At 42.4% G+C, this 26531-nt stretch overlaps 1 protein-coding gene across 3 annotated transcripts; it reads right to left on the bottom strand.

Annotated features, from left to right (window-relative positions):
- Positions 1-588: 588 nt before the first annotated feature.
- ddc (dopa decarboxylase) lies at positions 589-22867 on the bottom strand. 3 transcript variants are annotated; one of them, XM_023806321.2, is made up of 14 exons: positions 22767-22867; positions 18504-18711; positions 16240-16353; positions 15477-15596; positions 11055-11189; positions 9897-10040; positions 9388-9454; positions 9205-9299; positions 6943-7010; positions 5091-5167; positions 4045-4064; positions 3376-3474; positions 2734-2835; positions 589-2644 (listed from the first exon to the last, which is right to left on the bottom strand). In XM_023806321.2, exons 2-14 carry the CDS (start codon positions 18702-18704, stop codon positions 2462-2464), a joined length of 1425 nt encoding a protein of 474 aa, XP_023662089.1. In that variant the 5' UTR covers positions 18705-18711; positions 22767-22867; the 3' UTR covers positions 589-2461. The 3 variants fall into 3 exon arrangements, with proteins under 3 accessions (XP_023662089.1, XP_072572812.1, XP_023662091.1); XM_072716711.1 differs by lacking the exon at positions 22767-22867 and adding an exon at positions 20339-20443; XM_023806323.2 differs by lacking the exon at positions 22767-22867 and adding an exon at positions 19130-19229.
- Positions 22868-26531: the final 3664 nt, after the last annotated feature.

Genomic DNA, 26531 nt, shown 5'->3' with positions numbered 1-26531 from the left:
TGCCAGTTCGCTTGGCAGTGAAACAACTGGTAGCCTCCAGTGTGATGAGAAATGTTAAAACAGTCCAGGATTCACACCTATGGACAATTTGATAACTGTAGGGGAAAACTGGAGTGGCTGCAGGTTACCCCCAGGTTACAGACAGCACAGAGATGTGACAGGATGCCAGTGCGATCAAAGCTACGGGAAGAAGCCAGACCCCAATGAAGCTCACAGGATGCACAAGGAGAAGTGGGCACATGCATACGTGCTTGGGAACACGCATGACCTCAAGCACACGCACACCGGCTCAAAAACATGCCCTCAGGCTCGGGTATATGGATGCACACAAGGTCTGGGGAAATAATCAAATACCTGTCTTACATTGTCTTGTCCATTACTATACTGCCATGTTGTCCTTTATTTGCACTGTTGTTGTCCTATTGCCCACTCTGCACCTAGCCCCTTCCCTGCAACTGTGGCACAAGAATGTCACTGTGATCCTCCAAACACGTGTCAATAAGACTTGAAATTCACAAACTCTGACTTATAAGTGGAGGACAACAACACCAATAATAATAATAATAATATTACATGGGGTACAAATAATAATGATATAACAATATTTATTTCTTTAACACTGCAGCACATATGCACACCAGTTGTATTTTCTTGGGGAATCTACATGTTTATGACCCTGCGCCAACGGCACCTCCAGTCCCACACTGCTGTAAACAGTGTAAGCAATAAAAACAGGTAAATCACATGGGGAGGAGTTACATTTACAACTTGTACTCATTCGGAATCAAACAGGGCTGTGATGATGAGGACAAAAAACTCGACCAAGCAGGACAAGCGCAGCATTTTCCCCTGTGCTGCACTGAGACTCATTAACACTGCAGCTCCGGAAAAGTAGACACTGATTCAGGAGGGAGCTGGGAACTGGTGCGGATGCCTGGAAGCAGAGCCGCAGAGCAGAGCCGCACGGGGACCCGCCCTGTTACACAAGATGGGCTGTTTGCAGAGACAGTATATTACAAGGGGTCTGGCAGCCAACTGTGATGTGAAAAATAAAATCATCATTGTTTTCCTTTTGTAAATAAGCACAATACTGCATCAGTAATTCTGTTCTAACAAAATCATACCTTGGTTTGTATCGTGTTACCGTTTTATTGACCTGTAATCAAATATCAGACAATCAGTAAAGTGTTTGGGCATCCAAAATTTTACATTCATGGGAGTTTTTTTTTTTGGGATGTTCTAAACGCAGCTCACAACTAAGTAATGTATCCATAACAGGCATTTTAGATATGCATTTTATATACTTCTTATGAACATTAAAACATTAATGCAGACTGCATTTTATACATCCAGTTATGAAATAAGCACTTATGAAGGCATTCATTTCCACATTGAACGCTGAACGTTGTTTTAGCGCTGATTCTCAAACCAGGTGGTTCCAGATACCACTCATCACAGAGCTGTAACACCAATGCTTTCGCATCAGTACATTGATAACTAGTTGTGGGATGTTTTTACTCTCTTTGTACTTTATTCCTGAAAGCCAGAGAAACAGACGATACACATCACAGAGATTATGTACATCACACAGAATAACATGGCTGCCTATTTTTTTTTGCAGATATTGGTATAATCTGCAAAAACATAACGGAAATGGCCTGGCTAATGCATGCAGCATTAAGGCCGATCTGCTGGCTATTTGGTACCTCAGAAGTGGTTACTGTAAACACAGAGAACAGGAAGTTCCTGATTGCCAACTGATTAACTGTGTTAATCAAGGATAATAATCTTGATAATCTGACACACTCCTGCCCTTCTCTGGTCCTACCGCAGCCACCTGAAGCTGGCTAAAGAATTTAAGCAGCTGGATAAACTGACCTGACCTCTCCTCATGTCAGATCCTATCTATATCTTTAGAAAGGCTGGCCTGTCGCTGATGGGGATTTGGAGGTAGGGGGGAGGAGCATCCCTTTAAGATGCAGCCCTGCAGACCATTGTTTCCCTATCCAGTCCATGGGGACCTGCAGAGAGTCCATGATTTTGCTTACTGGGAGCTGGGAGGGAGCAAAAATGTAGTGTGTCTGGTAGGGAGTTGGGAGGAAGCAAAAATGTGGACCGGCTGTGGATGTCCGAGGACTGGGTTGGGTAACTGCAGTGTAAACTGACCAGAACAGCATCACTGGGACCCAGGCCCCATCTGTCATTCAGGTTATAAACAGTCATTTTTTACAAACCAATTAGATTTTTTGAATAAAATTCTTTCACCGCACTCAAAGATTCAAACCAGTTCAAACCTAATTTTTGTTTTTGATTTCTGTTGATTTCTGTCTTTAAAAATGTGTTACCAAACTGTGCCCCCTGCAGTTCACAAACAATATGACACTTTCTCTTCATACTCGACATGAATATGCAGACACACAGGTGAAGGTATGGCCAGGTCGCTGCTGTGAGAGGTGAGCAGCTACAGCTCCGAGGCCACCTGGACGATGTGTGCCCAGGCTTCCTGCACGTGCCGGGACTCGATGGTGCGGGCACAGATGGCAAAGCGCAGCACGAATTTGCCCTCTAGTTGGCAGGGGACCAGGTGTATCCGCCTGGCACTGTTAATGCGCTTCAGCAGGGTCTCGTTTAGATCGTTAGATCCCTGTGGGGGGGAAAGAGCCAAGGATCAGAGCCTCCAACACCATCTCTGTGGATGCTCTGGAAAGTTCCAGCCCCATACGCTCCTGCTACCTTGAGTCTGAAGCAGACAAGACCCAGGATGACATCCGCGCTGATCTCAAAGCGCCCGTCAGCCAGAACAAGCCCCTCAAACTCCTTGGCAAGGGCCACGTGCTGTAAAATCACACACACAAATATTAATGTCCAGTTTGATTGTTCTGTCACTTTGTAAATGTTTTATTCTGCCACTAGGTGGCTGCCTAGTGTCTCTGTACAAAATGCATGGACATTCACAGTATTCATTTAGCGTCTCTATGCTTTTAACACTGGTGATCCAACAATACTCGATGATTAATGAAGACAGAACATTAACAAGGATGGCAGAATGTTATTCTGAGAACTGGCAGTTTTCAGATAGTATTTTACAACTGAAAATAGGCCAGCAGGAAACGGCAGACTGCTTGAAATACTAAGTTACCGGAGATACTCAGGTGCTGTGCAAGTTACTGGTACCACAGCTCTAATGTCAATTAGGAGGAAAGTAAGATTACATTAGGGTACAGACTCCTGTCAGCGGGTAGGACGAATGTTCCTGCAGGCAGAACGGAAACTTGACACATTTAATATTGAAATGACACCTAATTCAGAATGTACGGAAAAAGCAATAAAAAAAGTCTCCTGGGCTGACAGAAGGGGGTGGGTGAGTTACAGTACCTTTCGGATATAGGCTTGCAGGCCTTTTAGCCCATACATCCGGAAGACAAACCACATCTTCAGGGAGCGGAATCGCCGGCCCAGTGGAATCTGCCAGTGCTGTGGGGTGGTTAGTATGGAGAGGGGAGCATTTAGCAGTGAGTATGGGGGGGGTATTTAACAGTGAGTATTTGGGGGTAACATGGAATATGGCGGGAATTTAACAGTGAATATCAGGAGTATTTAGCAGTGAGTATTGGGGGTAGTTAACAGTTAGTATTGAGGGATTATTAACAGTGGTCGAGTATGGAAGGTATTTTAAAAATATCATGGGGGGGGGGTATCTAACAGTGAGTACTGGAGAGTGTTTAATAGTAATCTGTCACTAGTAGCAAGAAAGAGTGATACCCAGCTTCCCCTGAATACCGGACACAGGCCTGCTTAGCAATAATCGCAGTGCAATAGAGGTCTGGACAGCAAGCTAATTACATCACTGACTAATGAAGAAGCAGTGAGAGCAGCTACGGCACTGTGGCAGGGCAACAGATGGCAACAGACATATTACACCTGTCCGTCATACACTACAGAAAAAGCAGACACAGGATTATGGACAGACCACCAAAGCCCAGGCTTCTCCCTACAGGCAGAATATTTACACACACAAGGACAGACACACATACATGTACTTACTCTGTAGTCTGTCACCAGCCCTGAAGCAAGACAAAATAAAAATTAAATATAGAAATGATACTTGGACAGTAACAGAAAGCAACAGATTTATAAAACCTTTATCATCAAATAATACTGCGGTCCGCACGTTTATATTGTGTAAATTTCATATGCAGGGTTATTGTTTCAGAGGCATCGGAGCTGCATCAGAAATGCCATTTCAGACCCATCTCTCTCGATTTAGGAGCATTTTGACATCAAACACGCCCCCGCCTGCAAGCGCCTGGCCAGGCAGCTAAATTACCCAGATAAAATCCAAGGGCTGTTTTAGTAACCAGCAATTTCGCCTCATCTGTAATTTCGCTTTGCGGTCGTGCTGCGGAGAGACGGCGCGCCAGGAACAGGTGAGCGCCACACAAAAGATGGGGATGGGGGTGACACAAAGCCACCCTTTGTCTTCCTGTCAGCGCACAAATGGCCCGCGGCAATGGACCCGGCCGCATCACCGTCTGTGGAGTGGAGTGACGGAGCCAGGCTACGGCCAGGGGATGTGAGGGGTTAAGGTACAAAGCTACAGCACACATGTTGCCCTGAGGGGGTACAGCGGCCAGAGAGTAATTGTTTTTGGCCAGTTTGTGGTTTTTTTTTTTTTTTGAAAGAGTGAATGGAACTAAGGTCTCCTGCTGGCCCTGGTTTGCTATGTGACGTCAGCATCCAAGGCCCAGATCATAACCACATGTATGTGTCTGATGTACATCCTGCGTGTGAGTAATATCACCCATAAAGCAGGTACGCACCCAGTCTGCTGCGGTCAATAAAATACTAGCTGCTTGAGATTAAACGACATTAAAAGGGGTAATTTCTCTGAACAGGATAAAGTGATGGATCCTGCCAATGACGTTTACACTGCCTCCCTTGGGCTTCCTTTCTTACTGCAAGTAAATTTATACGTGTCCTTCTGTCGTGATTTAAGCAGCTATATTTACAAGGTGTTTTCTTGAATGGTTGGGGTAATATAAGATAATAAAATGGTCAGTGTGTGTATTTCTCAACGGAAAATTATGTACCTGACTCCTGGTGATCATGTTTTAGATACAGTGGGTCCATCTTGAAAGCACCAATGATATCGGATCGATTCTTCACCCTGGGATCATTGACACAGAGACACAATTCCACTCTTGATGGTTCATTCATGGCAAAAAATAAAAATAATGCAATGAGAAATACATCCATTTCTCAAATATATATATGGCTATTATATTATATTATATATTATATTATATAGTAGATGCTTTTATCCAGAGAGAAAAAGCAGGGTCAGGGGTTAAGGGCCATCCTGAGGGATCAGGATGTGAACCAGTGACCTAATGATCACAGGTACAGCATGCAAATCTTCAGTGGGTGGTACGTGGTTTGGCGGGGCTACGTCTCTGTGCCCATGATCAGAAGATTCCCCAGTTAAAGCCGCAGTCTTAACAGAACAATCACATATTCGTGGGCCCTTGAGCAAAGCCCTTAACCCCCAGCTCCAGGGGAGTCACACATTGACTGACCCTGCCCTGTGACCCCCAAGCTATGAAGAGCAAGATCTCGTTTTATTAGAAGATGTTCCAGTAAGAAAGTTTCATATATTCAAGGACGCCACAAAGGCAGCTCTTTAAGATGCAATATCATAAGTATGTCATCAGTCACTTGATTTATATACTGCGAGGACATCACATGAGAAAGGTAATAAGTGTGTGTGGGGGGGGGGGGGTGGATACCACACACTGTTTCTGGTGAAACTAACAATCTTGTGCGTTTTTGCCATCTGCAGAAATTGTGAATCCGTTCATCATTCATTCACTGCACTTCGCCCCTGTTCATACAGGTGTCCAAGAGAAATTATGAATATATAACAGAAGGGCTGATGTTTACAGTGATATCCAAGGGCTGCCAGCCGGCTGCCAGTGAGCGATTTACCTGATGGCTGACTACTGAATGATGGCTGGAGAATTCTGCCCCAAAGCGGCATTTCGCTGGGAGGTGCCTTCCTACCTCTCCGAGTGAGTCAGCCTCGTTGCCTCCACACACGAAGCTTACAAAACACCCTTTTAGCCTTTGAGTGTCAGTGGGCTCATTAAAGCCATCATCATCGCTGTCGTTTATAAACAAACACACAAGGATACGTTTCCTGTGACCTATGTGATGACGAGGAGGGTTTTATCAATATCAACCGATGTTAAATACCACGCCAGGGAAAGATGGCAAAGTGTTTGTTTTTCTGTGATCTTTTATGCTTATTACTGGGGTGGCAGAACAAGCAGACATTCGGGCAAAAGATGCGTCATCTATTTGGTTCAACTAATATTTCCTCTGATTATTGCTGAACTTACTGGATTTTCCGCCTCTGTGTTTATCCACACAGAAGCGGGACACGGCCGAAAAGACCACAACTGAAGGTGGAGGAAGGAGCACCGCGAGTGGCGTGCAGCTCAGCATGCTAGGATGCTGTGTCTGTAATCGAAAACTTTATGGTCGCCAGGGTCAGCACAGTGATTTCTCCATTGGGCCCCTGAGTGAGGCCCTTAACTCCAAATACCCCAGAAACTGCTAAATAAATAAAATCTAAATGCATCTTTTTTGCACTCTACAATCCCCATTGAAGGGTGTCTGAAAAAGTCCTGTTCCTTCAAAGAGAGTATCATCTTGTCTAAATAAAGATACATGGACTCACACTACTCTATCATCAGTTTACACACATCATTGGATGTTTACTGGGAACAAGCCCAAAATCACATAGCATCAATCTTTGGAGTCTATTCTGTTGTCTCTAATTCTCAAGCAAAGATCGGTCCACATTCCTAAAATCATGCACATGACAATGTTGGACAGATATAAATTACATCATGTATCAATTTGGAGAAAAAATAAGCTTACCACATGGCAGAGCAGTCAAAATTGACCAAGAGCCACTTGTGAGGATTAAAGTTGAAGGAATCCGCAAACTATACAAAAACAAACAAACAATTGCAACCAAGAATGCATTAAACTTTTAACTTTAATGTTAAATGCATGTTTGTTTGACAAGACAGATCAATGACAGACTTCTCTTTAAATTCTGAGCCTCCCTTGGAATTTATAGCTTATTTGCATTTGGGTTATTTAATTGCATTCATGCAACAATACCACTTAACACACTGTTTCTCAGCTGGTTGCTAAATAAAAATGTGTAATTTCCATTAGATTAAAAAAATATATATATTTAGAAAATTTTTGGCGGTCTGGATTATTAAACTGCATTGCAAGGTACTGCCACTAATTAGAAAGATGATCATTATGAATTTCACTTCTTAACTTCATAAAACGGGGATTCAAAAACAAGCACAGTGCCCCTGCTGGCGGCCTGCTGACAGTGCTACAGGCGTGACTTGTTTGCCTGGTGTTGCTTGTTCCATATCCTCTGTCTGCTTTCTGAGGCACGGGGAGGATATTAAACGGTAGATATCAACAGGTAGGCAACCAGGCAGAAGCACCAGCGGTCTCAGGGCAGACGGATGTGGGGGGGGTGCCCTCCACTCATTTCCTAGCAACTAACGAAACTACAGAAAAGTCCCCCCCACCACCCAGCTACTGATAAAGGAAAGGCTCCTTTACGGGTTTCTTCCCCGTACTGAGCTTTGTTTGAACTGCAGCTGCTGATAAACAGTGATATTTCTTTGACACGGAGCGGGGGCCTTTATCTGAAGGTCTAATGCCGCCTCAGGATATTGTATGGGGCTTTATCTCTGTGCTTCTGCACCATGGAGCTGGAGAGGCAGCGCGCTCTGATCTGGCTTTGATTGTGGGACGAGTTACTCATGTCTCTTTCCAAATACTCCAAACATATGTCTCTTATATTGTCACACACACTCAGCGTCTTTCCAAATACTCAAAACACACGTCTTTTATACTCTTACACATTATTGCAGCATCTTTTCGAATATTCCAAACACACATCTTTTATACTTTCACACAATTACAGCGTCTTGTATAAATACTCCAAACACACATCTCTTATACCCACACACACTATTACAGTGTCTTTCCAAATACTCCAAACACACATCTCTTATACCCACACACACTATTACAGTGTCTTTCCAAATACTCCAAACACACATCTCTTATACTCACACACACACTATTATACTCACACACACTATTACAGCGTCTTTTCAAAAACTCTGAACACACTTCTCTGTTTATTGTAACAACACATTATGTACTACATTAGTGTCACTGCTGAACTCATAACAGAACCTACTTATACATGTCAACTTAACAACAATCATGACAGCGAGTTGGGTGATGGAAATCAATGAAAACTGTCACATCAAAAAAAAAAAAACAAAATGCTCTTTTGCTTTTATAATTATTATTTCTATTACAGTACTAAATCATTTGTGCAGTTAAACAGATTTGCCATCACACCTTTCATTCCGCCTTACCAAACATACCTTACCAGTTTTCAACTTGTTTTGATTTCTCGAAACAATCATACTGAAGGCTCAACTGAACTGAAAACTTTGGGCGTTTTGCATCCGAGTGACTTGTCTCTGCCATTTTGGGCACAGCTGACAGCAGTGTCACCAAGGTACTTCACTACCCAGGATCACAGCAGAGACCACCCCAGCATATATTTTGTATTCAGATAAGCCTGCACAGCATGTCAATTCTGATACTGAAATAAACGGTTTTGTTTGGTTTAATGGCATCACATTCGGCGAGATTTACATCACACAGCCGTGAGATAGACAAAATAAAAAATTGTGAGACTTGACACCAATGCCTCAAATGTCAACTCTAGGGTTTGGGTCTGCATGTTACTCTGATTCCCACATTTGGGTTTGCATGTTACTCTGTGATTCTCACGTTTGGGTTTGCATGTTACTCTGTGATTCCCACATTTAGGTTTGCATGTTACTCTGTGATTCTCACGTTTGGGTTTGCATGTTACTCTGTGATTCTCACGTTTGGGTTTGCATGTTACTCTGTGATTCCCACATTTGGGTTTGCATGTTACTCTGTGATTCCCACATTTGGGTCTGCATGTTACTCTGATTCTCACGTTTGGGTCTGCATGTTACTCTGTGATTCTCTCGTCTCTCAGCACTGTACTGTGCCTAAGATTAGTGTATAGTAAGTGCAATAACAGCGTACCTCTACACCATTGAGAAGGGGCCTGAATTCAGGACAGATGAAGGCACTGCCTGCGTAGGCTGCGTCAACGTGCATCCAGACGCTCTCCGAGGTACCTGCAGTACAGGGGACACGTCAGGCACTTGTTCTCGCTGGGCAAAGTCTTCGAATGAGACATACTCACATATAATGAGACATACTCACATATGGGACCCAGTTCAATTATGTTGTCAAATGCACAGGATGGAGTGGTCCCCAGGGTAGCACACAGCTGATAACCAGGTAAACAAACGCACCATGAAAAATTTTGGAAAAAACAAACAGGCATTGAACAACATAAAGCTGAAAAATGCTGAAATATTCCATGCCATTCAAGTGCATAAGATTCAATAATGTTTATTAGCATTTCTGCAAAAAGGATTTTACTTTTGGGTTGAAATAATTTGCCTCATATATCAGGAGGGATGGGATATTATTATACAAGTTAATCCTGAGCTATAAGTTAAACAAGAGACTGTTGTGAAGATTAATTATTTGTGAAATAATAATAATTTAATTTATTTTCTTACTGTCACAACTACCCCAGAGCTTTTAAGAAATGCTGAAAACAGCAGATAAGCTACATCCTGAAACCTCTGACATGCTGATTCTTTGAGGAAATCTAAACGAGGAAGCTCACGCCTGGCCCCCCCGCCTATGGGGTCTTTGCTCACATAAAAGGGGATGAGTCCTGCCCTCTTGTCTTCCTCCAGCACCTTCCTGAATGTTTCTCCTCGAAGTGCAAACTTGTCATCAGTGGGGATCTTCCTCATCGTCACACCCCCGATGAGACCAGCCCGTTCCACTGAGGAGTGCGCCTGGGGAGGGGTGGCGGGGATGTCACCAAAGCATGGTATGAGGAGAAACCACAATCTTGTTACACCTGTGTCTTATTTCTGGAATGGAAGCTGGTGAAAAGTGTCTTGGACCATTTGTGGTGGGTCTTCACTTTTCAATGGGCAATAAAAGTCTGGTCCCTTGACATGTCTTGAGCAGCGATACAGATGTGATGCGGATTTGCGTTGTGTCCCTCTCCTAACTGTGATCCCACTCCCATGGATTTCCAGGTCCAACCTGCAGATTTCTGTGACACTGCAGAGACCTCAGCTTCAACCACACCATATGGCCAAAAGTATGTGGACACCAGCTTGATCAACATCTCATTCCAAAATTAAGGGTATGGAAAAATAGAAGCTAGTCAGGTTACTGTTGCTATAATAGCCTGTACTCTTCTGGGAAGGCTTTCCATTAGACGTTGGAACATTGTTGGTGAGATTTGCTGCCATTCAGGTTGGGTATTGATGTCGGGTGATCAGCTCCCGTTCTATGAGCTTGTGTAGATACCACTTCATGACTGAACTTGCTTCCAGACATTTTGACCTTCACTATCACTTGACTTGTGGATCACCAGGGCAGCTCTAGCAGGGCAGAAGTGTGTGGAACTGATTTGTTAGCAAGATGGTATCCGATGATGGCGCCAAGTGGAAAGTCACTAATCTCTTGTGAACAACAACCACCCATGCTTCTACTAATATTTGTTGCTGAAGATTGTATAATTAAGCACAGTCACACATTTATGTCAATAATGGGTGTGGCTTAATTAGGGAATTTCTCTATTAATTAGGTGTCTCCACATACTTTTGATCATATAGTGTGAGTCACACAGCCATGGGTATGTCTGTGATGTCCTTCAAGTCAAAAGAACATTTTGAACAGATTCACTGCCCCCCAGACCATGTTTTTAAAGCAAGCTGAAGATGACTTCTAAGTGAACTTTCATGCAGACCCAAAACTTATTTGCAGATGTTTCTGGCTTGACTGGGCAGGGTTACCTGGTCAGAGGAATACGCCACCAGTTTGGATGTGATTTCAACCTCCGTGCGCTCTGGGCTGTCAGACTGGATGAGTCTGATGATCTTGGAGCGAGCGGCCAGCAGAGCTACCAAGGTGGCCTCGCTCGCTGTACCCTGCAAGGACACAGACCCCTGGTGAGGTCATGCACATCTCATGTGGTTCATCTCATGAGAAGTTTTGCCCCAAGGGTTCTGTAGGCCAATTTAATTTCCTGACATTTGAGCAAGCCTCACATCCCTCACAACCTTCAAGAAACGTATTAAGACCAATCTCTTCCAAGAACACCTCAATGAACTCATTCTGTCATTGACCTGCTCTCTTTCATCATTGGCTATTCTTTGGTCAAGGTCTCTTGGCAACACTGGATGCTCCTTTCATGTATTTAGCATTGGTCTTGTAAGAATGTAACCCCCTGGTTTTTCAGTTTGACTAGGTATAGGAACTGATTTAACTGCTGTGTACATACCTCAGGTCGCTATCGACCCAGATGCAACGGTTACAGTTCTCATGGGGTCATGCGATTCAATGTGGAGGCTGTTCCCAGGGCATGCCATGCCACGTACTTCTCATCTGCAACAATTTACTACCAAATTGGCATGGCAAAGTATCGTAAAATTATTGTTAATTTATTTGCCAAAATACCTACTGGGTCACTAGAACACGGTAAGGTGTCTGTATTTTTATGCGTGCTTTTTAAGTGCCAAGTTTGTAAACAGCACTTGAACAAAACTGTGTTCTTTCCTAATATTATGGTGGCTCTGAGGCAAGGGTTCTGTGCCAGTAACTGGAAGGTTGCTGGTTCAAATCCCATGAATGCCCAGAGTGATTCTACTCCGTTGGACCCTTGAGCAAGGCCCTTACCCAGGACGAAGCAATTGCAAGTTAATCCACATCCAGCCCTAAAAGTTGGTCTTCCAACTTACAGGGAATAACTTGGGGATTGGTGGCAGGATTGGCACTCTGGCCACCAGAAAAAACCTCACACTGGTCCATTCAGGCTAGTGTGCTGCTGAGGTTCCACTCGCCACATGGCTGAGCACAGGATCTCATCCTGAGGTAGTTTCTCCTTTCCTCTCTCGCTCTCTTATCTTTATATATTATGTCTCACTTAGGATATCAACTTATGCTAAATAAACACATGCAAATGTAAATATTGAGTGACTTGTAAAATACATCAGTAATGCACCCTATGAAAATCAAAACGCTTTCCAGTCTGAAAACATTAATTTAATTTGAATTAAAAGGACTTTCATCCCAACCAGGATGTACCCCAGATTTGCCCAGGAGTTGCCCCAGATTTAGGAAGATGGATTACGAGTATCATACATTTTATTAGTAAGATGTATTATACATTCCTCACATATGGGTCATGAGCATAACAGATGAATTTTAGTGGAGTGTTCGCTTCACTGCAATTGTGTCCTTTCATTAAAGAGAAGCAGAAACTCTGACACCTGCAATAGATACGAGCTGCAGGGTTTGCTTTGATCATGTGTTAAGTGGAGACTCACAAATATATTCACGAGCCAACCACTGGTCTCTGGAATAGCGAATCACTATTGATCCATATGAAGTAGATGTCTGTAACACGGGGCACGTGACTCTGGAAGCACAGGGCATATTATGATCGGCTGAAGCCATCTTTTCCTTCGCTGCATCCAGAACAACTACATAATTGCAAGACCCAACAAGAGCATTAGCCAATGCTCATTCACATACGAAACTGCTGACCTTTAGAAACCTCAGAAACCTTGGACATCTCCCTGTGAAGCGATCATGGCGATACCCATGCTGCGAGCTGCTCTATACACCCCAAGGGACTGGGAAGAATGAGACGGAGTCACATAGGGCTTCTCGGAGCCTGCAATTGGTTATAGTCGGTAACTGGATTAGTAAAACACCAATCAGCTAACTGTACAGTTGTGTTTGTGCAGGTAACTTTTACAGCAATTCTATCAAAGAAATTAATCATTTAAAGCAGAATAAGACAAAAGGAAGTACTGAAGGTACAGCTACATTTTATTTATATTTCATTTTAGTTCTATTATCCCAATTGGGTAAGACTTTACTTAAAGCACTCATGTATAATGCATTATAAATACCTTCATAATGCATTATAATACATTCATAAAGTATTATAAACATAGCTATAACTATTTACAGCCTTGTTAATTATGCATTATAACTGCTCTATGAAGCTCTCATACATGCATTATAATGACCTATACTGACCGCTATAAAGCATTATGAAAGTATCTATAATCCATTATGTAAATGGATTGCATTATAGATGAGCGCTTCATAGAGCATTCATAATGTATAAAAAATATGCCTATAATGTGTCATGCCTTTTTATGAATAGTTATAGTTATGTTTATAATACTTTATATTTTTTATATAAAATATATTTTTATCAGTTTTTATGCTTTGAACTATGCAATCATCGGTAAGGGAGCAGGAGCTATGAGAGTGATTGGGAAAAATGCCAAAAACTGTCACCTGCTTTGGATAAGAGTCAAGAAACAAGTACTAAAAATAGCAGATTATTGGTATCATACTGAATTGTATTTTCATCCTCTAAAGTTCATCTCCACACAGCAGCACAAAATGAAAACAAATGTTAAGCTGCATTAGCCGCTCCCTGTCAGTTTAATTGACATTCTCTGGAGCGCTGCTGTGTCTTTCGTGTGCCGGGCAGTAAATCTGCAAGAGCCAGACCACAAATGGCCCTGTTTGTTGCCATAGTGAACGGCGCTGAAAAGCAGGGCAACAATAACCGAGAGGAGGGAGCAGACCCCCGCCCACCTAGAGATGAAATGGTCTGTCGTCTGACAGCTGTCTCGTGCTGTACGCCTGACTGGGGTGGGGGGGGGGGGGGGGGTGTGTGGTGCTTTCCTATGCTCTCGCCTCTCGCCTGCAGCAGCAATAAAGGGCAATTTCCGGCACCTCTCCAGCACCGTGAGGCGGAGGAGAGAAATCGATGATGGACAAATTGTGGCGAAAAGGGGAAATAAACAGGCCGCCGAATGCTCTGTGCATCACTAACGTGGCATCATCTAGGCAGATCACAGCCAATTACCCCGAAGTCGCTCTGACATTTACAGCCTGAGAAATTTAAAACAACAAAAAACAAAAGCCTTTTACTGCTGTCGTGACATTCGCTCCAACACAACTAAGAAGCACAATCCTTTGAGGCTATTCATTTTAATACAGAAACAAGAGTACTGCTGAAAAGTGATTAGTGGCGACTCATCAGGTCAGGGTTCTAATGTCCTGGTGGGGGGGAGGGGGGTCACCGGATGCAAGGCGGGGCAAAGGGGTAATATACAGTAGCAGCCAACTGCCCCACAAAAACCACATTTATGACATATTAACAGATCCAAGTGTTCATGGAACGTTATAAACCCTACGAGAGTAATGCGTTCATGGAACGTTATAAACCCTATGAGAGTAATGCGTTCATGGAACGTTATAAACCCTACGAGAATAAAGCGTTCATGGAACGTTATAAACCCTACCAGAGTAAAGCGTTCATAGAATGTTCTAAACCCTACGAGAGTGAAACGTCCATGGAACATTATAAACCCTACAACAGTACCTCACAATGGCTGAGTGAGACTGTACGGCATTTTAGAGGGATATTAGCATCTTTTGCATACTTCCTATTTGACTACTGCTTTTTTGCACTACTTTGTCATTGCAGTTATGGGACTTTACATGCAGGTTTTTCACTCACCTGCACTGTCACTGATGTGACAAAGTGATTTGATACAGGTATAGCAAAAAAAAAAAAAAACAAGCTTCAGAATAAACAAATGCAGATAACATGCTGCTCCCACATGGGCAATAGACCACGGAACGGAGGATTTTTGTTAGGACTGTCACAAAGCAAATGCCATTTTGGCCTTTTTAATAACCAAAGCGTAAAACTCCAAGAGTTGGACCATTAATCCAAACACACAGTGAACTTGCTTTATACTATTAGGCAGCTAGTTTCACAGGGTTAGATATGAATGAGATGCATTTTGGTGAAGCCGATTGGCTGAACGGTAACATTCCTGCATCCATTTTAGTCACACCAACTGCACGCCTAATGAGGACTGATTGATTTCTGTGGTAAAGCTCAGGGTTGCCAAGTCTCATGCATCAGACATTCACGGTTTCAGACTCTCACTTTTACGTTAGAAATCGTACAGCAAATCTATATTATTCCATTATGAACCTAAAATTAGTTACATCTAAAGTATTAGGGTAGTTGGCAAACCTTGCAGACTATTTACAAGGTAAAAAAAAAAAATGCATGTGCAGACTTAAATTGAAAATCACACGCCAGCCAGCTGCCCAAAGTTGGCAAACCTGAAGGCTGCTGTCTAATGTGTCAATGTGTGTCACATGTTTACCTGTATGACCCCGCCGCCTTCTCCCTCTGTCCCCGCCAAGAAGTCTCCCGGCAACCGAAGCATCTTGCCAAGCCAGTCCAACATGACCGTCTCCAGCTCGGTGCAGGCGGGGCTAGCAGCCTGGGAAGGGGACCAAAGGTTTTACTTGTGACTTGCACAAATGTAAGCTGTACATAGCTGTAGTGAAATGCTTTTCCATCTGCATCCTGGAGGAAATACAGAATACAAAGAAAAATAATATAGAAAGATGGACGATAATAAATCAGTAATAATAATAAAAATTTATAAAACTGTTAAATAAGATTTAAAAAAAATTAATCAGAACCATTTAATCTCGGGGTAAAAAACAAGATCCATCCAATTTCTGCAACCACTTGGGGGGGTACAGAACCTATCCTGGAGGCTACTCAGGATATCCAGAGAACAACTCAGGATGGGGCACCAACCCATCGCAGGGCACAGTCACACACACCATACACTCACACATGGGTGCAATTTGCTTACTCCAATTAACCTCAACATGTTTTTGGACTGTGGGGGCAGAACCAGAGAACCCAGAGGACACCCCATGAGGACATGGGGAGAACAAACAGAGAACAAACTCCACACACACAGAGCCATATTGGAGACTAGAAAAAAAATAGATAAAAAGTAGTTTTGAGTAATAATGAGATTTAATTTCAAAACTGAAAATCACTGAGATATAACAGGTTGGAACAGATGATGATCACAGAATTGTATCGTTCCAGGAGGCCGAACTCACCCATGAAAAGCCGATGCAGCCAATGGCCCCAGATAGCATGTCGGCCAGCATGGCGGGGTAGGAGTTCCCTGTCGGAAAGTAGGCGAAGAAGTAGGGGCTGTGCCAGTGTGTCACCTGCAAGACGGATGGGACAGGAGGGATCAGTGAGTGCAGGGACGGAAGGGCCGTAAACTGGAGATACAGATTAATCTATAGTAAGCTACTTAGACTTTCCCAGTTATGGTTAACTCATAAATAGCATCATCACAGACTACGCTGCAAACTATGGAAATGCTTCAGGGCTCAGTCACACAATACATACACCAGCAGTCAAAAGTTTTTGCACTCACTGTAATTTTTTACATTTGCATGTTACTCACTTAACATTTACTAAAAACACATTCAATATTCTTTGCTAACAAATATATTTACAGTATGTTCACCACCAGTACCTTTATTAACAAGAAAATGACAAACCTTTGATTCTTGAGTATAACCTCCTCATGGACTTATAACAGCAGAGAAAATTCAAGGCATTCTTTGTACATGGGATGAAACAATTAACTAGTGCATTTAGAGTTAAAGGCCAGCCTAGAATTTGACTATGCCATCACCATACAACCAGTTAATAGGATGTCAGACATGCACTGTGTCAGACATACTCTTTCCATACCAAAAAGGAAACTTATTTTATATTTATTCTATATTTTCAATGATAGTTGTTCACTCAACTCTCTAATGCTTATCAAGAATAAAAATCTGCAGTTTAAGAATTAAATGGAGAAGTGGTAAAAACCTCTGGCGTGCAAAAACTTGACTGGCGGATCATGTGACATTTCATTTACTCTAAACTCCTCTGTGTTTTCTGCACAGCTACCCATTTTAAAACTTTGTACTGATGCAGCGTATTGACTTAAATTTCTCTCATGGGAGTTTTACTTACACAAAAAATGTACTGAGGGCAGAATCGCTCTGGTTCTGAGAGATAACCAATCAGATTGTAGAGGAGGGGGGTCCAAATAACTAGAGGTGGGGCAAAGACATCTGATTGGTTGGTCCCACCTCCTCTAGTTGCTTTGACCAACCTCTAATATAATATGATTGGTTATCTCTCTGAACCAATCATTTTTCATTCTGCCCTTAGAACATTTTAGTAAAACTCCCATGAGCTTGAACTCAAGATATAAAAGTATCTGATAGTAATTATGGGTAACAGAAAGTGTCTGACAGGGTTACGGGGATTTTTGTACACCAATAAGCGTAAACAAACAGAATAATCACAGTTGGGGGGTCAAACTCCGGCTGCATTACAGGAGCTGTTTAATAATTTCTAGCTTTCTACTACTTTGCACTCAAAATAGCAGACAGGCCCAAGGACTTTGAACAAAAATTCAAGATGGTTTATTGTCATTAAGAGAACATGGGAGCAGCATGGCAGGGAACAAAATTAGGTACCAAGGTCCCATGAACAGCACTATAGTTTAAAACCATCATCCGATTCTAAAGGAAAAAAATGGTTACAAGCTATTTAAAGTGCAGCTGCATAGTAATAATATTAATACAATAGTGATGGCAGTACGGGTATAAATATAAATGTTTACATTTATTGTAAATGAAAAGGGTCCATGGTGTGATCTGTTATTGCACATGAGAAAAGATTCTTAGTGTGTCGCAGAGTTTGTAAGTCTGACAGCTTCTAGAAAGAAGCCGTTTCTCTGTCTGGCTGTTCTGGTCCTGATACGGCAGAGCAGAAATAAAGGTGCTTCAGTTCTATAAGGAAAAGTATCAAGGACACTCCAATGTTGGATGAGGGCTTGAATATAGACACTTTGAATGGATTATGATTAAAGGGGTTGCCAGTGAGGCATTTTCAAGAAAAGCAAAGTATTTTACTGGGCTTAAATGAGCAGAGTAAATGTTTTGGGTGTTTGTTGAACACATTTGCATACAGCTGAACGTCTGGAAATCATCTCTGACTGGTTTAGACGTGAGGAAACACACAAAAACGCTAGGGGACCGGGGAGATAATTTCGGATTCTGGGGGGAACCATGAAGACAGTGATAAAAGTTCTGCATAAAAGATGGTGACAAGATCCACGATTGTGACGAAATAATGTGTGAATTTACGCATCAATATTCAACTGACTACATAAGTAAAGATCTGAACATGCCGTTTGAAAGGGGGTCAACCCTGCAGGGGGGGCTTGTGAGGCGTGACAAGGCCGTCGTCAGGCCCGAGGTTGGCGTTGGACCTTCTTTTCATGTGATCCCATGTTGTGACTCACCCCTGGCATTATGACCCTCTCGATATCCCTGACCACATCCTCATACATGTCCGGCTCCTCCGGAGCCTCCTCTGGGATGAGCGACCTCAGGTACCCGGGCTGGACGTCAGGGTAAACCTGCCTCTGCTCAATGTTCCCCAAGTAGTCGGCAATGTAGTCGACCATCTCCTTCCCTCGCTTGCGGAACTCGTCCACGTCCATTTTGCAGCTGGAGGTAGAGGCACATTAGGCTCTGTCAGGCACTTTTGTTTCAGAGAACTTCAAGAACTGCCGTCTGCTGATGTGGCTTCTGCCCCAAACTTCTGTCACTGATTCTCATACTGAGCTCTCCATTCTGATTGGCTTTCCACTCATTTACCCCTGATACTTCTATGTTCATAAGAAGACCACTATACTTATTCATTTTGTGCAAAGATGGAAAATGGAAATTTCAACAGAAGCTCACTGACATCATGAGAGGTATCTAATCTGTCCAGGAACTGCACCCAAGCTGGTCTTGTCTCAGAAAACGTCACTATCTACAGCCAATGACCCCAAGTTAGCACCACTGGTTCCTTCCTGAGATCACGCTAAAAAATCACCTCTCATGAAGAAATCCTCGTGCACATTAGGCAAATTATACTTACTGATCAAAACAAAAACACACTTATTTTCTGTTTTCTGTTGATCCTGTCTCCTGGAAGACCATCTTTCCAGCCCAACAGCTCCAGAGAACTCCAGGTAGTAGCTTGGCTATTGTAGCAAAATTTTAAACAAAAGTTTATAGGTTCCTATGAGGGTTCCTATGATTCAGTCCCTTTCTGAAGGATACAAGTTCAATAATTCCCTAAACAAAATTGACACCACAACGTAAGAAGTTAATAATCAAATTATGCTTACTGATCAAAGCAAAGAAACTGACCATTTCACTAGAAAAGCACCACAAGATTACTGACAACAAATTTAAGAAACGACAACAGGCCTGTAGCCAGAAATAAAGTACAATTTTGCCAACCAGGAGTTAAATCAAACTTCAAGCATAATTGGTAAGAAAAAAACATTTCAGGAAGGTTCAGACCCGTTACTTTCCTACTTTGTTGAGACAGAAAGCCTTTATTGTCGTTGTACAGATAAGTACAATGAAATTAATGTTGAAAAATTGCATCTTGCTGTCCAATCTCTCTCTCTCTCTCTCTCTCTCTCTCTCTCTCTCTCACACACACACACTCACACACACACACTCACACACACACACTCACACACACATTTAAATTATGTTCATGTTGGTGAAAAACAATATTATTATAACTGGTGAGGTGTGTTAGCTTAGCTATTTCAAAACCTCTCCTAAAATCACCAGAGTTTTCCATAACCAGTGCACTCATATTTGGGAACTATAGTGGTGTTATTCTAGCCATTCAACAAGTTATCAGAAACATTTTGGAGAACAGAAGAAATTCTTGTTAGTTTTTATTGTGCTATTGTTAATTTGCATATGTTGCATATTGCTATACTGTGTGATTTGTTCTGAGCAAATACACACTTAGTACCCAGATAAATAGCTTTAAACATTTCCTTAGACTGCCTAAGACTTTTGCACAGTACTGTACACACACACGTGAGAACAAAACGGGGATCAGAGTACAAGATCAGGCAGGTTTCCAGCACCCTGCTCAAGGGTACAACAGTAATATGATTACTCTCCCAGCCATAGAATTTCGGTGACCTCTTTCCCACTTATATGGACATCTCTTGCTATGGGCTGATATTTGATGCACTAGAAACTGAATATGAATTTTGTATATTTGAATCTGCAGTTATCCGCATTACAAAACTGAATTTTGCATTTATCCTACCTGGAAAGTTTTCAGTTCGCAAATTCAATTTCAACTTAATGAGACGCACATCCGGGTCCTTGAGGGAAAGTAATCGACCGCAGGTTCATAACGCAACTCATTTCCACGTTTACGACAGTTCTGCAGGTCGGGGTAAAGAGGAGGCGTGTGCTGGGGTGTCGCAAGCGCAAATGCGGGATCATGTACGCAGTCATCATATACGTAATAAAAATTAAGCAGTACCGGTGTTATGCCGAAAAAGGCATCCCTGCCTTAGAATGCATGCCGGTGTTCCGACGAGTTGGGGGGTCAGTGTTTTTTTAGGGTTTAGGGTTAGGGTTTTAGGGGTGTTTTGGGGGTTAGGGTTAGAGTTTTACGGGTTTTTTGGGGCTATTGATTACCACTACGCTAACCTTACTCGACAAAGTAGCTCAACTCGTTTCAGATCAGCGACCAATCGGTCATTTAGAGACAGGCATGTATTCTACGGCAGGGATGCCTTTTTCGGCATAACACTTGCACTGCTGTATTTTAATCTTTATCGTACCACCACTTCTCACAAGTTGCCAGTACTACTCAGAGACAAGCGTCACGCGAGAATGGTTTCGTTTAAGTTATGGCTCGCCTGTTCATCTCATGTGGCTTTCTAGCAGTGTTTATGCTAAATATCTTTTAAAATATTCATCTCGCCGATGAGGCACAAATATAAGCCCATATCTTGCTTTTCTTTCATGTAGAGCCACAGAACTATACTCCACTAAAACTATTATATGCGTCACAATCTGTGCGTTGCCGCACATTTTTTTTGACACCTCTTAATGAAGTGGTCACCTCCTGATGCACTGGTGCCTCCCTCACTGTCAAACAGGACGTCGTTCACTTTAATTTAAGTAATAACGGCAATATCCTAAAACGTTTTTATTATTATGATTGTTATTATTTGAACGGGTTATTAAATATTTAATATAAATTAGGGTGACCAGATAATTCATGTCAGGGAGAACACTTGGAGCTACTTCGGGTTTTACAAACTACTTTCAAACTGAAAGGCTCCTGTGCTTGGCTAAATAGTTCACCTGTTCTTGTGCTTTGATTGGTTTGTTTCCTTGACTGAAAGACTCATCCAGCTGTTTCATATTAGCATTAGTGACACATGCATGATTATAGGAGACTGACCAATCAGCACATAGCAAGAACTCAGTGCTCAAGTGAAATCCAGGTCCTTTTAATTGAAGTGGTAATTTACAATTCCTGTCCTAGCTCAGTGTGTCCTCCCTGACATGGATTATCTGGTCACCCTAAATGTAAATAAATATCAATACCACTACTTCATTTCAGGTACCGTAACAAAAATACGGCAGCAATTCAACAGTTAGCATGAGCCGTAAGCAATGAGAAATTACTCAGTAAAAACAGCGCGGCTGAGGTGAGCCCCGTCACCAGCTGAGATGTTCAGGTTTAAGCAAAGCCGCCTGAGCCGCTTACTGCCGCTCGCACGGTCGAGGTCTTCGCAGCGCGAGCCGCTACCTCACGTCCCGCTTAATCCTGCGCGCGCATTGCTCTTCTGTGGCGACGGAGATGGTCGCCGTGCGTATAATTACGATGCTGCAGCGATGTCCTCCGAATCGTCTCCTGGAAGGTCCTCGGCGTAGCACCACCGACAAAAGATGTGCACGGGTTTGTACTTCTTAGTTTTTATCAATTAAAAAAAAATATACGAAAAGTATCAACTTTATACAACAGATAAATAACTAAAGGAAACAGCGAAAAATGTTTAAAAGCAATGTACCCCACAAGTTCCATTTCTATGGGCTGGACAGTACCTTCTGTTTTACTGTGCGACATGTCTCTCGAAATCGCTGCAAGTTGTAATCCCCAATCCCTATTTAGCGCCCGCTAACGTAAGCAGCCGACAAACCGCTTCTCTGGTGCATGGCGCACGCGGGCGCACGCGGTCAAACAGCGGGGCGTGTAGAGGTGCCAGTGTATCTCCCCGGTCAGGCCACAGGCGTCATCCCCAACCCCGCAGGCTGCACTCACCCGTTTAATCCGTTTTAGTGCATGAATCTCAGACTAAGGTACAGGGCCGCATATTAACAGCAATAAAAGTAAACTATCATTGGAAAAGTGTCACCATTCAGACACAATGTACATTTAATTACATGTGTCACAACCTACAATATCACAAGTAATTTGCAAGTTAGTAATAAAATTATTGCACAATGTTTTAACATGTGCAAGATATAAACTTCCCTACCTGTTACTCTTCTAGGGAACTCTGACTTCCTGGCTATTATCTGTGCCAGTTACTATCTGCAAACTACACACTATAATTCTTATAATGCAACAAGTGATAAATGAGTTCAAAGCCCGGTCTCAGTAACCCAAGCAGCTCAACGTCCAGCGGGCCGCACCCAGCACACACTACAAGCCAGGAGGGGATACTCACATCTCTGTCACAAGCACGCTCCTTCAGCACTCAGCCTCAGCTGTGGTGATCAAAGCGAAGCACGCGGATGCTTATATCTGTCTAGTGCCCTCTTCAGTCAGCCAATGGGAAGGGCCCTAGAGCGTGGCCAGGCAGGCGGGGGCCACACACCACCCAGACTGACTCATGGAAACTTAATGAGAGCCATGCAATGCAGTGCTGCCTGTGTTACTCTCTGTTTCAGGCACAGGTGAATATTTAAACATTTCCGTAGACTGCACTGTACCTATTCTATGGTTCCACTTCGAAAATAAAGTAATCCATGTTTTGTTTTTATTGTTTTGATGTGGTGTGGCGAAAGGGGTGGCCTTCATACACACACACACGCACACACACACACCCTCCTAAAACCTTTGATAAAAACTTTAATAATTACATACATAAAACAGGTTTTCCACTGTTAATGTCACTTCTTATCTGCTATGTAATGATATGTTGAGAGATAGTCCATACGAATACATCACATTTCTTTGAAGATTAAAATGCTAATTAAAAATGCTTTGAGCAAAAGGATCCTCATGTAACGTTGAATGGAGCCCCCTGGTGGATACTGTGTGCCATCCAGCGCAATGATCTGAATTATCTTGGAGCATCCCAGGTTCCCTTGAGGTCACAGTGGCCAAAGGTGTCTTGCTCAGTACTTTACAGACATTTTTATCCATTTCTGCGGTCACAGTTTATCACAGTCGACATGAAAACAAGGGCTTTCCACATGGAAGCATCAGGTGGAAAACTGTAAGGGTCTTTTGTCTATTATTCTATTATTTCTGACTTCTATTCCTCTGCCTTACTACTATTTACACTGGATGTGGGTTACATCCTATCTCAGGCAGTATAAGGCATGAGGCAAGGTTAGGGGGCAGCTAATATTGGGAAAACACACAAACTCCACACACAGCGGGTGCAGGTGAGATTCAAACCCCCAACTGTGAGGTAACAGCGCTAATCCTGGAGCCCTCCCCAACTCCAGGGCAGCTGAGTACATTGAAAACAATCGGTAAGACTTTACATTAATGGCACCTTCATAATGCATATGTAATGCATTCATGGAACATTCATAAGCAGTGTGTAAGTATACCTTAACATCCTAACATACCTTAGCTTTAATTATAAAGGCCATCATCTGCTCACTTTAAGTACCAGGTTATAGGTCACTTGTCTGCTGTTGTACAAGGATGCTCGATTTGTGGAGGGTAGAGCTGAAAAGTAAAATGAATCTTTGCAAAAGAAACAGAAAATGAATAAAAAGCTACATAAAAAAAGGATTTAAAAAATTTGTTACATGAAAAAAATGGCTCTCCTTCAAAAAATGAAAATGCATCCTCCCACTGTATTAAGTCAATTAATGAATGCTAAGTACCAATGATGGTGATGAAGATGGTGATGATGAATCCCAGACTGTCCAGAATGTGGGTGCTTGTCCCGCAGCCTTCCCCAGACTCTGCGAATCCATGGAACAACTAATCTTTCTCACTCTGACCTGAGAAGGGCCTTCAATCACATGCTGAATCACTTGTGGCTCTTTTTAGCAATGTTTTGGAATGATCCATGGGCGCTGTTAGGTCCGATCACTCGGGGCTATAGCCCCGAGTATTTTAGCCCCAATGCCAGTCTTCCTTCAAAAAAGAATTTCAAGTCAACAGCTGGCAAATGCAAAAATGTTTCTTCAAACATACCTTGCTATAGGAATTTGAGAAGTGTTGTGTGAAAGCAAGGCCTGGGCACCGGTCCACAGCAAACACATCGGCAAGACCGGGAGCATAGGGGGTTAAGAAAAGCCATGTCATCCTCTCAGATCATCTGTGGAATTCCTTTTTTTGGGAGCGTAGTTCTGAGGAAAATGATCAGTGATAGGCAGGGTTCGGCTAGTTCGCTAATTAGGCAAGATAATTAACTGTTTCATAATGGATACATTTTTATGCTAACTTCGAAAACCACCAGCTTCCACATAATTTATTTCCACTAACTGTAAATCAACTATCATTTTTCCACAGGTAAAGTGTATAAAGTTTAACTCCAAAACCATACACATTTGCTGGTTTCTGTTGCAAGTGTGTCTGCGACAGTCTATCTGGCACGTTGTTGGCTGACTGCTGTCATGGACAGTTCCCTTTGACCCCGCCCTGCTCGTCTTCCCCGTCTGGCCAGCAGGTATTGCTGACCATTCTGCCGTTTTTCCTCTGTAGTCATATTTTTTATCCTCATGTGTTTCTGCTCCCAGGCAGCCCCATAGCTCTGCTGGCTGAGTGTGTGGCTCAGTCTGTAAACCTGCATGTTGTGGGTTTGAGGCTGGCAAATCCTAGCCTCCCCTGTTCTGGGATTTTTGTTTGACTTTTGTTGTCCTCAGTGTTTATGGTTTTGGTTTTCCTAGTGTTTATTTTCTGTTATAGTTGCACTTCTATTCTGTAATAGCCTTATTTTTCTAGTGTTAGATTAATGTTTTCTAGTTCTGTGATTACCTCTGGTCATTAGTTCCACCTGTTACCTGTTACCTAGTTTTCTCTGTGATTTTGTTTTCTGGGTAATGCTTCTTTCCTGCATCCTCATTAGCTCAGTTTGGTTTGTGTATTTAAGTTCCTGCTTTAGTTCATTTTCCCAGTTGGTCATTGTATATGGTCGTATAGGTGAAGTTTCTGTGTCTTGAGTCAGCCTATGTGGTTTGTCAATAAACCCCTTTTGTTGTCTTGGAATCGCCAGTAGATTGTTGCCCCCCTTTTCCGACAGACTGTAAACACAAGACATGATTGGTCGATAGCTTCTCAGATTTAAGGTAATCCGTGCTAAATGTAGGTGAATGAAGATGAAGTCAATTTAAATTAGGGCACCCAGAACTAGGCGGAGAATAGGGGCCGGTATCTCAAAGCTGAATTTCTTGCTTAAGCTGGATTTGCCGGATTTAAGGTATCCTAGTTTAAATGGACTTTATCTTCGTTCATTTATATTTAGCACGGACCACTTTTAATTCAACAAGTTATCTGGCTAAGCAAGAAGTCCTTCTTCAAAAACGTTTGCACCTCGCAAATGGAATATCATAGAAAGAACATTTCAAGGCAGATTTATTACGGAGACTCTACAAAATCCAAATATCCCCTGGTAATCACTGTAGTCCAACAGTTGGGACCTCAGTGTTAAATGGGTTAAACTAAAATCTCTAAATATGTTTTTAAAGGTGTCAGAACCAAAAACCAAACCAAAGCTAAATTTATATAATAAAAGTTCTGCTAACTTTTAGGTGGTTTATCCGTTTAGCTGTCCAGTCCAGCCAAGCTTGTTCATACATAATCCTATGCTGTTATTTACCACCCTGATTGCTGCTGTGGGGCTTGTGTAAGCGTGGTTGTGTTATAAACCTTTTTCTTGACCTTGCCCCCAATCATTTGAAACCCAACTTACTGCCACTATCTTTTATGATTATTTACTCAAGAAACAAATGTCTGATGGAAATCGTGGAACAATTGGCTCCCCAATATGAGTTAATAAGTTCTGGCATTTTGCAGTTATAAGAATTGACCCTGATGTCCAGGGTGTTCTCTGACGGGCCCTTTTGGTCTACTTAACAGCAACAGCACTTAAACACATTATACTTGGGTTACTTATGGTGTATTTAAAAAGAAAAAAAAAACCACAAAATACAGTGAAATATATATACAATATATAATATATATAATATAATATATAAGGGCAAAACTGCCATTTGAATGTAATTTCTCAAATGAATATTGAATA

The sequence above is a fragment of the Paramormyrops kingsleyae genome, chromosome 9, assembly GCF_048594095.1.
Source record: "Paramormyrops kingsleyae isolate MSU_618 chromosome 9, PKINGS_0.4, whole genome shotgun sequence".
Classification (NCBI taxonomy): domain Eukaryota; kingdom Metazoa; phylum Chordata; class Actinopteri; order Osteoglossiformes; family Mormyridae; genus Paramormyrops; species Paramormyrops kingsleyae.
Note: the sequence above shows the minus strand (reverse complement) of the source record. Positions and strands in the feature narration are given on the sequence as shown.

What these genes read in the sequence shown, in the direction of transcription:
- ddc (XM_023806321.2), bottom strand. Translation starts at nt 18,704, where the DNA reads ATGGACGTGGACGAGTTCCGCAAGCGAGGGAAGGAGATGGTCGACTAC. An exon ending in AGAGGGTCATAATGCCAGGG is followed by an intron (nt 16,354 to 18,503) that starts GTGAGTCACAAC and finishes TCCGTCTTGCAG; the next exon opens with GTGACACACTGGCACAGCCC. An exon ending in AATTGAACTGGGTCCCATAT is followed by an intron (nt 9,300 to 9,387) that starts GTGAGTATGTCT and finishes CCTGTACTGCAG; the next exon opens with GTACCTCGGAGAGCGTCTGG.